General features: G+C 40.3%; 1 protein-coding gene across 1 annotated transcript in view; it reads right to left on the bottom strand.

Moving 5' to 3' along the window:
• Positions 1 to 16826, bottom strand: part of SLC12A2 (solute carrier family 12 member 2) — a 122708-nt gene extending 105882 nt beyond the window's left edge. Inside the window, exon 1 of the mRNA XM_027874885.1 lies at positions 16068 to 16826. Coding sequence (XP_027730686.1) covers positions 16068 to 16811 — 744 coding nt within the window. The 5' untranslated portion in view covers positions 16812 to 16826. The remainder of the gene's footprint in view (positions 1 to 16067) is intronic.
• Positions 16827 to 17331: the final 505 nt, after the last annotated feature.

Here is a 17331-nt window from a genome sequence, read left to right as displayed (position 1 = left end):
CACTAACGACAAAACAGTTGCTTAAGAGGAATAAAACAGAGAATAGTTACTTTAGCACAGCAATTGTTTCATGGGGTCAGAGACCTAAGAAAAGTCAGATTCATATTAAATAATATCATTCAAATTACACTAAAAATCAAAGCTTTTCCATTGTGTTGGGAAAACCTGAAATACAAGAATCTATTGTAATCCTCCTCCCATTTGTATATGTAGTGGGGTTCTGACTAAAACCAGGATTATCTGCTTTCATTTTTCCAAAGTTATATTTGAAGTGATAATAAATAATAATAACAATAATAATACCACCACCAGACATTTACAGATTGCAAACTTTGGAGTTAGCAAAATGCTTTACACATGTTATCGCATTTGATCCTCTCAATAACTCTGAGATAGGTACCATTATTCCCATTTTACAGATAAGGAAACTCAGGCTGGGAGAAGCCTTGGATCACAGAGCTAGTAGTGTTTGAAGTAGGATTTGAACTCAGGTCTCCCTGATGCCAAATTTAATGCTTTACGTATCGCACCACCTAGCTGACTACTGCTATGGGAAGACAAATTCTGCCCTTTCGGTATTTTGTTAAACTGGAGGCTACTTACCTACTAGAGTTAAATTCTGTCACATAAAAGCCTCCTCAATAATACTCACGATTACTCAAAAGAGAAAAGCTTAACAATAATACTTGAATAACTAAATGCATGAAAAATGCACACTGCCCTATGACATACTAGATGAGAGGCCTATTGGGTTGGTCCATCACAACAAATAGACATTGAGTTCCATAGGCTAAGACATAGCCAAGTCCTGGTGGACTTTGAGGCAGAAGGAGATACAACACTACTTCTTGCCTCCTGGTCTAACTTCCAGATGTCCCAAGACATAGTATCTACTGCCTCTTGATGGGGCTCAGAAACATTGTGGTCACAGCTCCTGCTCATTCCTGCCATGAGATAGACTTGCGGCCATGTAGATGGCCTACTGGCAAAACTTTACTAACAAAACTTTGACAGCTAACCTTTAACTTCTAATCCCCTGCCTGAAGGTCGTCTGGGGACTATACTCTTACCACACACATTCGCTTTTTTCTTGCTATATTCTTTTACACAGTAATCTCATCATCATGGATTCAATTACCACCTCTATGCTGATCTATATATCCAGCCTTACTTAGTCCCTCTCCTGAATTTGAGTCTTTACATCACCAGCTACCATTTAGAACTGAATGTCCCATAGGTATTTGAAACTCAGTGTGTCCAAAACAGGATTGGCTATGTTTTCCCTAAAACCTACCTCTCCTCCAAACTTTCCTCTCACTGTCAGGGGCACTGCCATTATCCTAGTCACCCTGGTTTGTAATATCCATATTAACTATATTGCTTCTCTCCTGCTTACTTCACTAATCTAATTGGCTGCTAACTCTCTAATTTTTTCTCTATAACAACTCTCAAAGAAGTCCTCTTCTTTTCCAAGTCTCCCTGGCTCAAATCTCTCCTAAATTGAAATCATCCTGGGGAGCAGCTAGGGGGTGCAGTGGATAGAGTAACGGTCCTGGATTCAGGAGGACCTGAGTACAAATCTGGCCTCAGAAACTAACACTTAGCTGTGTGACCCTGGACAAGTCACTTAACCCCATCGCCTAGACAAAAAAACAAAGAAATAAAACAAAGAAATCATCCTCTACACATCTGCTAAAATAGTCACTTTTCTTAAAGTGCAGGTCTGACGTGTCACTCCCTCTGTTCAATAACCATCAGTGGTCCTCTATTCCCTTCAAGATAGAGTATCGAGTTTGGGTTTTTTTGGCATTTAATTCTTCACAACATGGCCCTGTCCTAGTTTTCCAATTTTATTACATTTTACTTCCTAAACTTCCATAAACTCTACATTCTAGCCATACTGGCCTACTTGCTGTTCCTTGACACTCTATGTCTTGTCTCTGTGCCCTCACACTGGCTGCTTCTTATGCCCAGAATGCTCTCCCTCCTACCTTCTCACTCTCAGAATCCCTGGCTTCCTTTAAAACTCAGCTTAAATGTCACCTCTTCCCAGAGGTCTGTTCTAAGCCTCCTACATGCTAGTATCACACCCTCTAAGGTTACTGTCTATCTACTCTGTTTCTATAATATTTGATATGATTTATATATGCTGTCTCCCCCATTAGAATGAAAGCTCATTCAGGAGCTTGTTTTGCCTCTTTCTCTGTATCCCCAGCACTTAGCACAGCATTTGTAACAAAACAAATACTTAATATATGCTTGTTGTTTGACTGATTTCCCAATGATTAGCATACACCACCCTCTCCCATAATCTCCCCATTCCAGTAATACCCACTCCAACTGCTAAAGAGCAACCCCCTCTCCTTCCTTAACTCTACCTGTCTGCACCTTCTTTCCCATCCACCTCAAACCTACACTCCGTCTCCCACAATAAGTTCAACTCCTACACTACCCTGGTACCTCTTTTTCCTTTTATTTCTGACCATTTCTTATCAAAGTCAAATACACTATTTTCCCACCATCACCTCTTTCACTCTTATTTCATGTGATGCTGAACAGAGCTAGAGGAAGTCCTGCAAAGGCACAGACTGGAGCCATTAGAAATTCATGCTATCTAATTATTCATGGGCAGGTCCAGCCAATATAATACAAATGACATTACTATTGTTGAGGTCAGATTTGGGAAAGCAGTTCAGTTGTGAAAGAATTCACTTAGATGATTTTCTCTTAACCAATAGGAGCTTTACTATGTAAAAGCTTCACCACCCTGAGATGAGCAAGAAGCTAATGAAAGGCCCTGATATTTGGAAGGACCAGGTTTATATGGACAGAAAGCCTGTGGATGTTCAGGATGATGTAGTTTTAAGGTTTTATGGTGGTTGAAGATTAAAGATAAAGGAGAATTTATGGCACCAGATGAGGGAGATGGTTGCTCACAAGATAAGAAGGAATTTATGACACAGGTTGAGGGGAAAAGGACATTAGGACATCCTCAAGTTACAAGATCTCAAGTTTCAGGATGGGCAACAGAATGAACCCCCAACCCTCCCCTCAGGAAGGTCTTCACAAATACTGATACTACTACTGTATCCCTAAGAGATCAAAGAAAGAGAAAAGGACTCATATGTACCAAAATATTTAGCCATTTTTTTTTTTTGTGATGGCAAAGAATTGGAAACTGAAGGAGTGCCAATAAACTGGGGAATACATGAACAAATTATGTTAAATGAATATGATGGAATACTGTTGTGCTATACGAAATGACGAAGGGGATGGTTTCTAAGAAACTTGGAAAGACTTGTATTAAACTGATGCAGAGTTTAGAGAGCAAAAAAAAGAGAATAATTTATTCAAAAAGAAAACTGTAAAGATAATTTTTAAAGATTTAAGAACTCAGATAAATATAATTCCAGGGGACTCATGATGAAACATATCATGTACCTCCTGATAAAGTGCTAATAGACTCAGTACAGATTAGGACATATGAAAATTAAATAAGATAGAATTTCAGAAAAAAAATAAAACAAATTGTCTAATTTTAACTTGTTTCTTACTGCATCAAGGCAATCTTACTCTCTTTTCTTCTAATCAGTTCTCTATACCTCACACTATAGCAGTTGTTCCAAACCTTTTTTCCTCTCAAACCTCCAATAACACTCAGAGCTCCCTCTTCTCTTTTTCTAAACCACAAAACCTAAACAATGAGCCACAGAGACTTGGGCTAGGGGCCATTCCATGAAAGTCAGGATGATCTGGGTTTGAAGGTGTAGTCAAGTAGTTCCATTTGAAACATAATGGGCTAGTCCAGAGAAAATATATTGAAGCAGCACAGGACAAAAAGTAAATTGTCCCAGGTTCCCGCAGTTGAATGGGCATTTCTTCAGACAAACTGAACTTTGCTACTGACTGTTAAGGGCATCACCATCCGTCCAGTCACCCAAGCTTACACCACTCTGGGCATCCCCACATATCCACTGAGTTTCCAGATATTTGTTAGTTTCTTCTTATCTCTCACACCCTTTCCTTTCTCTCCACTCATACTGCCCCCACTGCAGTTGGGGCCCTTCATCACCTACTATGACAGCCTCCCAATTGTTCTCCTTGCCTCAAAGTCTCTCCCCAAAGTTCCCTTAGCAATTTTTCTATAACACAGATCAAACCACGTCACCCCTCTACTGAATAAACTTCAATGGCTTCCTATTACTTCTAGAATCTAATATGAATTACTATTTGGTGCTTTAAGCTCTTTATGTCTTAGATTCTTCCTACTTAGGAGACTGAAAAGTGTTCTAGCACATTCTTTGTCCAACCAAATTCGCCTACTTGCTGTTACTCACACACAACACTCTATCCTCTATTCTATATTTTTGTACTGAAAATGCTCTTACTTTTCACCTGTCTTTTAGAATTCCTGGTTTCCTTCAAGACTGAGTGCAAACACTACCTTCTGCAGGTCTTTCCCAGTCCAACTGGTAGTGTTTTCCCCCTCTAAGGTTATCTTTCATCTACTCTCCATATATTTTGTATATGTGGGGGTATGTATGTATATATGTATGTGTGTGCAAATGTTATTCAGTTGTTTTCAGTCATGTCCAATTCTCAGTGACCCCATTTCAGGTTTTCTTGGCAAAGCTACAGAAATGGTGTGCCATTTCTTTCTCCAGCTCATTTTACAGGTGAAACTGAGGCAGACAGGGTGAAATGACTTACCCAGAGTCACACAGCTATTAAGTGTCGGAGGCCAGATTTGAAGTCTGGAAGATGTATTCCCGATTCCAGACATGGTATTCTATCCACTGTACCACTTAGCTGCCCCATAAATATAATACACACACATATCCTACTAGCTGGCACATAGTAAATATTTGGTAAATTAATATCTGATTAATAATTGAGTTGGGTCCAGAATTGAACACAAGGAAGAGTTTAGAGCAAATTTCATTTAATAAAGTTCATAGCGCTTGAAATGATCTCAAGTTTCTCCATGACATAAGAATAGTTTTTTTTTTTTTCTACAAATGTTGGTGCAGAAGACTCTGTTGATCTTGGAATGCTTCTTAGAATATCACTTTCCAAAGAATCACAGGTGCAAATCATCCAAAGGGAAATGGAGAGAAACATAGTTGAGATAGTAGTACAATGTAACATATGATGACATACATAAAATAAGTGGCATAAAGAATATTACTGAAAGAAATGTAGAAAGTGAGGTAGTCATGGAGTGACAACTGAACTAGGGCCCACACAATTTTCTAAGTACTTAAGCAAGGGCCTCTTAATTTTTATGGACACTTCAGAATGTCAGTAAATGCATACCAAAAATAAAATACAAAGGAAACCAATTACATTAAAAGTTACCAAATGTACAAAAAGAAATTCATGGACCTCATGTATAGAATGCCTGGCTTAGGGAGAAGGCTCACAGCACACTGGAGAGATCTTCCTTCTATTAAATCAATGGGAGAACACAGAAAAGAATCAGGCTGGATGAGAGGGGATTGATGAATTATAAACTACACCAAGTGGAAAGAACACTCATGAATTAAATCACAGATCCATTGACATACTGAATATTTTTATCTTTCTAGTGACGGTTTAAATAAATACATTGCTATATACAGTACAGAAGCAGCTAGGTGGTGAATAGAGTGCTGGGCCTGGAGTCAGGAAAATTTAAGCTCAAACTCTACACTTACTAGCTGTATGACCCTGGGCAAGTCACTAAAACCTCTGTCTGCCTCACTTTCCTCAATCATAAAACAGATATAACAGTACTTACCCTCACAGAGTTGTTGTAAGGACCAAAATGAGATAAAATTTGTAAAGTGCTTAGCACAGTGCCTGTCACATAGCAGGTATTTAATTAATGTTTATTTTTCTACCTCTTTCCCTACAATGATATGCAAATTGCTTGAGACAAATAAATAATTTTGAAATGGGTTCATTTTGTGATAGCAATGGGCACATGTTTGTGCTTCTAATGACATTACGCTGACTCAATATCTGACCAAATAAAACTGAATTGAGTTGGTTTCCCCATATTGAGTTAGTTTTTTATCATCTGAGTGCTGGACTTCGTGTCATAGATATGTGTTTCATTGTTTTCTTCTGTTGTATTTTTAATTATGTAATATTTAAGAATTAATGTTAATTACTCCAAGAAAAAGCAAGAGCTTTAACACCTTAAAGAGTACACCTCAATGACTGTTAAGAGATAATGCTGCAGTTATATGTGTGTGAAAGGTCAAGTATTTCAAGGCTCATTCACACCCAAAAAGAAATAGGATAAACTGCACTAAAGCTCTAAGGTAAGTATGGCTGAAAACAAAAAATAATACCAGAACTGAATTGATGAAAAATAGCCTAATTAATCCTCAGAAAACAAGTACAGATTTTCAAAGGAACATGGAAGCTGAAGGGGTTTGTTAATAATTCCTCTATAAAACAGCACATAGGCTTCTTAAAGTCAGTCATTTAGTAAGCAAGCATTTATCAAAGTACCAACTATGTGCTAAGCACAGTTAGAAGAAAAATGAGAAGAATTAACAACTGCTAACCAGAGCTTAAAATTTAAAAAAAAAACAAACAAAAGACTGTCATAGACAAGACAATACAAAGAGCGTACTGAAAATTAGAGGGGCAGCTAGGTGGCACAGTGAATAGAGTTCTGGCCTTGGAGTCAGGAGGAATTGAGTTAAAATCCAGCCTCAGATACTTGACACTTACTAGCTGTGTAACCCTGGGCAAGTCACTTAACCCCAACTGCCTCAGCAAAAGAAAAAAGAAAATTAGAAACAAGGTAATTTTTATTGATGAAACTCACTTTTTAAGACTATACCAAAACAGTTGGCAGAAAAAGTACATGTGATCCTGTAACTGTTGAGCATCTTCATTACATTGTAAAATATCCACTCCAAAACATACTTAGGAGTCAGAATCAATCAAGCAATAAGCATTTATTAAGCACCTGCTACTTCCAGGTACTATGCTAAGCACTGGGGATACAAAAAGAGGCAAGAGACAATCCCTGCTCAAGAAGCTTACAATCTAATGGGGGACACAACATGCAAACAAATATATACAAAGCAAGCTCCATGCAAGATAAATAGGAAAAAATTAAAAAGACAAAATACACTGGAATTAAGAGGGATTAGGGAAGGCTTCCTGTAGAAAGTGGGATTTTGATTGGAACTTAAAGGAAGCCAGGGAGGTGAGTAGTTGGAGTGGAGGAGGGAGAGCATTTCAAGCATGGGAAACAGCTAGAGAAAAAGCCCAGAGCCAAGAGATGGGAGTGTCTTGTTTGTGGTACAACATGGAGGCCAGTGTCACTGGATCAAAGAGTATATGATAAGGAATAAGGTATAAGAAGACTGGAAAAGTAGGAGGGAGGCTAGGTTAGAAGGACTTTGAATGCCTAACTGAGTATTGTGTATTTGCTCCCAGAGGCAACTTGAAGCCCCTGGCTAGACAGAGTAGGAGGGTGGGGATCAGACATGCATTTAGGAAAATCAAGGTAGTGGGTGAATCCAGAAGGATTGGAATGGGAAGAGACTTCAGGTAGGCAGATGCCACCATTAGGATATTGCAATATTTAAGGCATGAGGTGATGAGGGCCTACACTAGAGCTGTGGCAGTGTCATAGGAAAGGGGCACAAATGACAGATGTGGCAAAGATGAAATTGACAGGCCTTGTCAATAGCTTAGATATGAAGATTGGGGGGGAAGGGTGCTGAGATATAATGAGGAATCCAGGATGATTCCTTGCATTGAAAGACACTGGAGGGACACTAAAAGTCTAAGCAAGAGATAAGGAAGGCCTGGGCTAGGGTGTTGAGTAGGGAGGAGGGAATGGATGTGAGAGATCTGTGGAACTAATTGACAGCATTTGGCTGTAGGGGTGAAAGAAAAACTGAAGATGAATCAGAGGCTCAGTGACTGGGAGGATTGTGGTAACATGAACAAAAACAGTACACAAAAATAAGAAGGTTTAGGGAAAGTTGAGAAATCCAGTTTTAGACATGTTGAGTTTGAGGTAGCAACAAGATACTGAGATAGAAATGTCCAGCAGGCAGTTTGAGATGATGGACCAGAGCTTACAGGAAAAACTGGATATGGATTTATAGCTTCAGAAGTCATCTCCACATGGGTAATAACCACTGAACTCATAGGAACAAATGAGTTCACCATGTGAAAGAATTGTAAGAAATGCAGAAAAGGCCCAGAATGAGCCTTAGGGGAAACATACACTTAAGCAGGTGAAAAAGAGATTTAGCCAAGTAGACTTTAGGAATAGTAAGATTAGGAGAACCAAAAAAGAAGTGAGGGAGAAAGGAGAGCATAAAGGAAGGAGAGATGCTACGAAAACTCAACAGGATGTGGCCTAACAAAAAAAAAAAAAGGACCACTGGATTTAGTGATTAAATGACTGTTGGTGACTTCTGGGAGAGCAGTTTCTGTGGAGTCTGAAGGCAAATGCAGCAAAGGGGTGAGGAGAGAAAAATAGATGCAGTGAAATCTTTTCTTCCCACACTTTCTTTCTTAGCAAGAGTAAAAAGGGAGAAAAAGATATCAAATAATAGCTTGATATCATTGATATAGGCCCCTTAAGACTATACGTTTTCTTGAGGGCAGGGGCTTTCTTTTTTTAAAAATTTATATTCCCCAGAGCTTAACAGAGAGCCTGACACATAATAGGCACTTAATAAATTATTGTATAATATTACATTGTGAAGAGAAAAGAAAGGAGTAGGAGAAATTGAGTCTACATATACTCATATGTATGATTCATTTGTAAATTTGGGATTTCAGATAATTCCTTTATGCCTCTTCCCCTGGCCTTTGTCTCTGAATTTTAATGGATTTGTAGGCTAGTTAATCTCTTTGGTTTCACTCTTTCACTAGGCAAAAGCATTTTTTAAGCCTCCAGACAAGTGCCAGGCACTGTGCTAGAATAAAGGGATACAAAAACCAAAAAGGGGAAGGAGGGGGATAGTACCTGGCCTTCTTTCAAGGAGTTTATTAACGTGAAAACAATATGTTCACAGAAAAGTAAATTCAGAAATCAGTCATCTAGCATTTATTATCTACTATATGGCCAGGCATCGTTTTAATAGCTGAAGATTCAAAGAAAGGCAAAACAGTCTGCTCTTTAGGTGCTCAGTCTAATGGGGAAGAAATCATGCAAACAACCATGTACAAATAAGATACATACAGGATGAATTTGAGGTAGCCTCAGAAAAAGACAACAATATTAAATGAGGGCTGGGAAAGGATTCTTGTAGATATCTAAAGTAATTTCTTGTGGGATGGGGCCACTAGCAACTGGGGAGACCACTGTATTTTTCCTGTAGGAAGCAGCACCTGTGCACTTTAACTTGTGCCAATTTGAAGTAACCTAGGTATCCTAAGACACAGAGGAAAGCAACTGAGAAAAGCAAGGAACACATATCAGGAATGTAAAGGCACAGGGGCAAAAAAGCTGGAAAATCTGTATAAGGACCAACAAAGAAGGCAGTCAACCCAAAGTGCACAAAGGAGAATAACGTGCAACAAACCTAGAAAGAGAGGCCAGAACCAGATTATGAAAGGCTTTAAAATGCCAAACAGAGAAGGTTGCATTTAATTCTAAAAAGAAAAAGGAGCCATTGCAGCTTCTAGGGTAAGTGGCATAGTCAGACTCAAACTTTAGGAATGTTAATTTGGTAATTGTGTGGAGAGTGAATTAGCAAAGGAAAAGTCTGGAGGCGGGGAGAAAAATTAGGAGTGATTAGAGGTGATAAGGTCAGAACCAGGATGGCTGTGACATAAGTAGAGAAGAGATGGATCCAAGATGTACATGGATCCAAGATGTAGAAAATCAACAAAACCTGACCAGTGAATTTTAAGAGGAGTGAAGAGAAGAGAAGAACGGAGAATGAAAGGCAACTTGGCATAGAGAATAGAGAGCTTCACTTGGAATCAGGAAAACCTGGGCTCAATTCCACTTCAAACATTTATTAGCTATGTGACCTGGGCAAATTACTGAACCTCTCTAGGCTTCAGTTTCCTCATCATTATCTGTAAAATGAGCAGGAGTTAGATTTGAAGTCGTCTGAGGGGTCTCTTCCAACTCTAAATCTACTGTCCTAGGAGGTTGTAAATCTATGTGACTAAAAGGATGTCAGATCCTCAACTGGAATAGAGAGGCTAGGGAGAATGGGGTGATAATGAGCTCTGTTCTGAATACAGCGAGTTTGAAATGCCCACTAAACATCCAGTTAGAAATGTCCAATAAGCAGCTGGTGTAGGATCCAGTTAAGTTGTATAAGACATTTGTTCAAATTTGTTCAAACAAGCACTCATCCAGGATTTGGCATCATGGCCAACGGCAAAAAACTACTTTGTTAACAGGAGCTTTCCCCATTGTATAATATTTCTCCCATTAAAAAACAGAACAGTTATTTCAATATTACAGTTTAATTACAGGTTCAGATATACTTCAGTTCTGTATGGAGCCAATTCAAATAGCTGCTATACATTTTCAAGTACACGTTACATATAAAAAATAGGGACAAAAGCCAAAATATTATAAAGGTACTTAACAAGAATATATACTTTAATGAGACACAATGGTATTCAGAATACACACAGGTGTATGTGAGAAAGAAATGAGCAGGTATTGATTCAATTTTGTTTAACTATCTTTTTAAATTCCAAACTGACATTTTGTCTTGTCACCTAAAAATTTCTTGACTTCCTTTTCACTGTCAACTGATCACGGAATGCAAATTTATTTCACTTTTAATGTAAGGCAGGAACTAGCAACCTCTGACAGAGATGTGGTACATCATTTTTAAGCCTTAAACAATACAATGTACTGAAAAAAATTATTCTTCGTTTGGTTTTGAGAGTCTTACCAATGCCTCACACTCTTCCTTCTGATTTATCAATTATTCCAACATTCTTGTACAGGCATTGGAGAAAAAAGGGACATATTCCACAAGTTCTTTTGTGTATTTAAATAAAAACTGACCTCAGTTTGATTTTCTTCTTTGTATTTCTTCTACAAAGTGTACAGAATTGAAATGCTTCCTCAAAATCTTCCCTTCCCCCTAATTTTGCTATCTCTTTTTTGATGGTGTAACCCAAGCTCAAAAATTCAGTCATCTCTGACCCATCACTTGCCAAGTTTTGTCAATTCTACCTCTGAAAACCCACCTCTGAGAGCACTATCCCATTTGTCCCCTCTTTTCCAATGACCATTGTCTCGACACTAGCCCAGGTCCTCATAATTTCTTAACTGAACTATTCCAACAATGTAACTGGTCGTTTTGCTTCCATCCTCTTCCCCTTTCTAATTCATCCTTTATACTGATGCCAATCAACTGACAAACAAGTACTAATTAAGTGCCTGCCAGACATACATGCCAAAGTCATCTTCCTACTGCACAAAAACTTTTAGTAGCTTCCTATTGTACACTGAAAGATATAGATTCCTTAGCCTGACACTCAAAGCCCTCCTCAATCTGACTCCAACTTCTTTCTATTTGGCCTTATTTCACACTACGGCATGGTAGTATTTCTTTTCACCTCTCCATACACACTGGTCCCAGGCAAATTGGGATATGTGTTTTTCCCTCACCTTTTTTCCTCTGCTCTCCCTCTTCTGTTCATATACTGTCCCAATAGACTCCTTAGCTCTGCCTCCTGAAATCTTTCTCTTCTTTTAAGGCATAGTTCAGGTACCCTCAACCTACCTCATGATCCTTCCCTTCTCAGAACCCTCATGCTGCCACTATGACCTCTCTAATCCAATCATTCATATTCTAACTTGTACTATACCTTATACATTTTTACTTCTTTGAAAACTTTGCTCCATGTCTTGTAGACATAAAACTCAGATAGATTACTGATACTAAAATGATGGGCCTCTTTTCATGGAGAAGTGTGAAGTAATTAGAACTTGGCAATTTCCTAAACAAACAAAGAATCTGCTCTCTTCTTCCTCTTTAATTCTGAGCCCAATTACCATCCATTTATATACTCTGTCTAACTGCATGTCAAAATCTGGACAAGAGGTATAATTTGGCCTGACCATTCACACTAGAAAGATCAAATGGATGAAGACAAACTCTTAAATAATTATGGATAGCTTCAAAAAGACTATGCAGCATTCTAGGGCTTACTGCAACCAGCACAGTATCACGTATCAACAGGAGCATCTGGAGTACTTCACCATCCAAAGGATATGCTTCTATAATATGGATTCAGAGGGTAATGGAGAGGCACTTGCTAGGTTTAAACAGACTACTACACATAATAAATGAGTAACTTCAAAGAAAAATAAAGGTAAAAATGTCATAAGGGAAAGGTAGATAGAAAAAGATGAGTGGGACATGTGGCAAGAAGAACAGGTAGAAATAGTGCTCTGCTGGGCATGGTGGCACGTGCCTCTCATCCCAGCTGCTGGAGAGTCTGAGGCTGGTAGATCACTTGAGCTCTGCAGTTCTGAGTTGCTGTGGTGGGTGAATGATGAAATGACCAAGGGAACAAAGGTTCAAGCTTCCAAGCATATCAATTTATTACAAATTAGGACCAGACCTCCTCAGCTTTGGCACTAGACCCCAAATACAAGGGGAGACAGATTTTTATAGGTTAAAAATAATTAATCAAATAAGACCTATTAATTAAAAGAAAATAATTAACCAGGATACAAAATTAAGCAATCTGATTTCTAATTGGAGGAAAGAATAGCGACTTTATGAGCTGGGAGGGGAAAGTGAACAGATACAATTCCCTTAAATCAGAAAAAAGAAGTGTCTCATTCCCCACCAAGTGTCTATGAACAGTCAAAAGGAACATGGAAACAACAACGGATTTATCACTTTTCCGGTAAGACAAATGGGTTGCTTGAGATGTCAAATTGTGTGAAAACTCCTTGCATCTTTGGATCTGACTAGGTTTATGCAGCACAACTTAGGTCTTTAGTCAAGGGTCTCTAAGCAGCATGTAGAGGTGGTCCAGCTTCCTAGGTTCAAACAATGCAATAAGGTCTTCTCATAATTGCCACAAATAATAAAATTTTCTCATAACATAGAAATTGGACTAGATCCATAACTGAATAGAAAGGGAACTGAGCTAGCTCCAGAATTGAGTTACAAGATGGAGTCAGTGTGGTTCATTCAATTCCCACCACCATTTGGTGTTCTAACTCCCTCACTGTATAGGGCTAATGTGGAGTGGATGTCTCCATCAATATAATTCGACTCTAACAAACAGAGGGGCACAAAACTAAGGAAAGATGAACTGACTGACTGACCCAAGTCACAAAAACAGAATAGGACAAAGCTTCTACAGTGATAATTATTAAAGTCAGGTCTGTGAATGGCACTGCACTTACTGGTTTGATGAGTCTGAGATTCAGGAAGAAGGGAAGGGGAAGGGGAATGAAAAGGGAAAGGAGAAGGAGGAGATGGGGAAAGGAAAGGGAGAGGAGGGATAAAAGGGAGGGGGAGGGGGAAAGAAAGAAAGGGAAAAGGGAGGGAAAAGGGAAGGGAAGGGAAGGGAAGGAAGGGAATTATAAACATCTTAAAACTGTTCATTTCATCTTTGTATCCCCAGTACCTTGAAGAGTAATTTAACAAGTGCCTGTTGAATTTAACTACAGAAATAATGAAACTATTCTATAAAGTTCTGATTTAGGAGGCACTAAGAAGGGAGTTTACACCATCTACAAAACAGATCTCTACAACCAACTGCACTCAAACTAATTTAAAGTCTTCCCCCTTTTTACAATTCCTAGAGCAGGGAAAATTGTTAAATCCCTGGGTTTTAAACGGTTTCTCTCCAGAGTAAACAGGATGTTAAGAGAGGGACAAAACTATATTAAGCAGATTAGGTGCTATTCACTATAAATGCCCAGAGGACAAAGGCAATCATAATATATAGACAAGTCATCTTTTTACACACCCTTGAAGGCTTAAAAACAGACACTGTCAAATTGGAAAACAAGATTTACATAAGGCTATGAAGAACCAAGCCTCAGTTAGCTATCACTTAATTCATTTACTAAGACTAACTACACAAAGACTTTTTCAATTTGTGGTTTTATGACCAAGGTAACTCCTCATCTTCTTTCTGGTTGTACCTTTCTCTTAACAGTCTGGAACTAGACCCAGAGGCGGAAAGTAGGAAACCACAAATAATTAATGAAGTAGATAATGTACTTGAAGAAACAAAAAGTTGACTAACTTTAAACACCAAGTTAATTTCAATAACCTGCTTGAACTTGGACCTAAAAAATCATAGATTTTTTTAAAAGGCTGACTTAACAGATGGAAAGGGGGAGGAAAAGAAAAAATGTTTTAAAATACACAATAAAAAGCTCAAACATTTTTGAAAAATAATTCTTAAATATGTCAAAAGCAATGCACAAGGGGCATTTTTTATCTCTTCTGAAAGACACAAGATTCTGATGGCTCAGTTAAAACAAACACTTTAATTTGAAAGAGTTTAAGATACACAACTGATCTCAAGGAAAAACTTTTTAAGGAGGGTTAGGACTTCTGAACTAAATTATCATACACCAACAATGAATTAGAAATTCACTTTTATGATACTTCTACCACAGTAAAGACACAATGCAGAGGCAAACATCACACTAATAAATGACTTAGTTACAAGTCCATCTTAAGTTTGCATATTTTTCAAAATAAAAAAAATTAGAAAATGAGAGGAAAGATGGTAGCAGTTGTGGAAAAACAAAAAGGTTTATATAAAATTCTTGATAACTAAGGATGTAAACATCTCCAGAAAAGTCACAACAAAAAATAAACAGTAATTTAAAGCAAAATTATCTTAGGTTTTCAACAACTAGTTTTAAGAAAAGGGGTCCTCCTTAACTATTCCAGACTGTAGGAATGCTTGTAATGAACCATATTATTTAGCCCACTGTTAAACCTGGAACTACACACTGCCCTAAAATGCTGAACCCGTGAATTGTTTTGGGTCAAGGTGCTTTCATGTTGTCTGGATTTGAAGTATTTACACAAGTCGATAAAAATTTAGTTTCAACCTACCATGGTTTCTTCCCAAGGGTAAATGTAAGAAGGGATTTTACATAACCTTAATTCAGAAGATATGAATAATAATCTCATAAACAGAAAGATGATTTTAAGATAAAGATTTATGCCCTTAAGGGATAAAGTTTGTTATTTATTACTACGGAGTTGCCATATAAATTACATTGTACTAGGAATGTAAATCAATAATGCAAGTGAAGTGATGAACAAGAAACTAATATTTAGAGCACAATAACTCATACAAAGGATATTATGTACCCTCAACTACCCACCCGCGCACCACCCCCACCCCCTAACCCCGCCAAAAACTTCGTGGATATTTTTCATACTGAAAGCCAGTTCATCCTTCTCTAGTCATTAAAAAAATTCTTTTGAACCAAATAGAAAACAAACTTCATCCAAACTCTCCCTAAATAAAATAGGTTTACCATCAAATGTGTTTAATTTACCAAGAACAGCATGTTCTAAGACTTAAGATTTCTGAGATCTTCAGCACATTCAAGCTTCAAAGAAGTGATTTTTAAAATAATTCATATGCCACTAACACACCCTGTCAGATTGTCTTTTAGGACTTAGTAACCTCCTAACCTCCACGTTCTCAAGCAGGAGAGATGGTAAATGATTTAGCTGAGCCATAAAAAACTATAAATAAATTGTTCCTTTTCGTTTTGCATTTTAGCCTTGACCAACTGATCCTACTTTTCCGGAACAAAAGATTAAATTAGATTTATTGTCATTCTAAGGACTAAAATTAGTTTCAAGACTAGTGAGTTAACAAAAATAAGCCATATGGGGCTGTTAAGGAGAATGGATTGCAAACTTTGTAGACTAAATTCCATTCTCATGCAATCTCAATCTTGACTTCTGGCTTTAAAGAAAGTAAGGAAACTATGCATTCATGCCACCTTACCAAGGAGGAAGGAAGAGGTAACGATGAATGGTCAGGAAAGAGAGACAGAGGGTCAGAAGCAGAAGGAGGCAGAGGCGGCGCGCGTTGGGAGCTCTCACCTTTTCCAGTTCATCGTGGAGCTCAGCCAGGCTGGGCCGGAGCAGCTTCTCGCCCAGGTTGGCGGCCGTGTGCCGATAGTGATCGATTCTGGGCACAGCATCCATGGTGTTGTGGCCAAAGGTGCGCAGGTAGTAGGTGTTGGTGTGGGTGTCGTAGTAGTAGTGGTGGTGGTGGCCGCCTCCGCCACTGCCCGAGTGGAGGCTGCTGCCCTCGCTGAGCACCGTATCTCCCCCATTTTGGAAACTGACATTAGCCCCCTCTCCCCCGAGCCCGGCCGCGTCCGATGGGCTCTCATCCGCAGACGACGAGGCGGCCGGATCCACGAAGTTCACGCGGAACCGGCCCTTGGCTTCCTCGCTGCTCTTGGCCGCTCCGTTCTCGCCACTCGCCCTCCCATCCCTCGGGGGCTCGGCGGGACTGCCCGCCGCAGCCGCCGCCGCCGCCGCCGCCGCCCGCCCGGCGTTCTCGGTGACCAGATCTACCTGAAATCTGCTCTGGCTCGGGGTGGGACCCAGCGGTCTACCCACCCCATCTCCCGCCGTCGCAACCACCCCGCCCCTGTCCACTCCGCCCGCAAGGCTGGGAGCCGCAGCATCCTCCTGGACCTGCAAGGCCGTCCCGGGAAGGTCCAGCCGGGGGGTAGCGGCAGCAGCGCGCTGCGCCTCCTCAGCGCCGGCGGGGGCAGGCAGCCTCTGGGCGCTGGAGGAGGGCGCCGGGGGCTGTGGCTTCTGCCCCACCTCCATTGCCGCCTTAACCGCAGCAGCGCGCGGCCGCCCAGGCAAACCCCGCAGGCTCGGCTCCCTCTACGCCCCAAGTCACCAGGAGCTGCAGCGGCGTGATGCTGCTGCTGCAATCCCAGGTGAGGAGAAGGCGGCTCTCTCGCTAGCCACTAGCGACACACACCCTCCTCCTTCTCCCGGGAGGCTGCCGGGGTGCAGCTAGCCCCGAGCCGGCTTCCCAAGGCGGTCCCCGCCCGCCCCAAATCCCAGCCTAAGGGGGTAGGGGGGAAGTGGAGGGAAGGAATCGCCGTAGGGCCCAGCTGTAAGCGTCGAGGCTGTTTAAAGCCTCCGCCGGGACAGCCGCGGCACTGGCCACACGAGGGAGGCGGGGCCCCGAGCTCCCTCCTCTCAGCTCTTTCCCCTCCCTCCTCGGGCCGAACCCTCCGTCTCGCACCCACCCACCCCCTTTTCCACTCTCTCAGTAGCTCGGTCTCTAAGCGCCGCCCCAGGCCCGGCCCGGCAAAACACAGGAAGCTTCCTTCCC

The sequence above is a fragment of the Vombatus ursinus genome, unplaced genomic scaffold (assembly GCF_900497805.2).
Source record: "Vombatus ursinus unplaced genomic scaffold, bare-nosed wombat genome assembly UNPS02014807.1, whole genome shotgun sequence".
NCBI classification, from domain to species: Eukaryota; Metazoa; Chordata; class Mammalia; order Diprotodontia; family Vombatidae; genus Vombatus; species Vombatus ursinus.
This window is presented reverse-complemented; position numbering and strand designations above follow the sequence as displayed.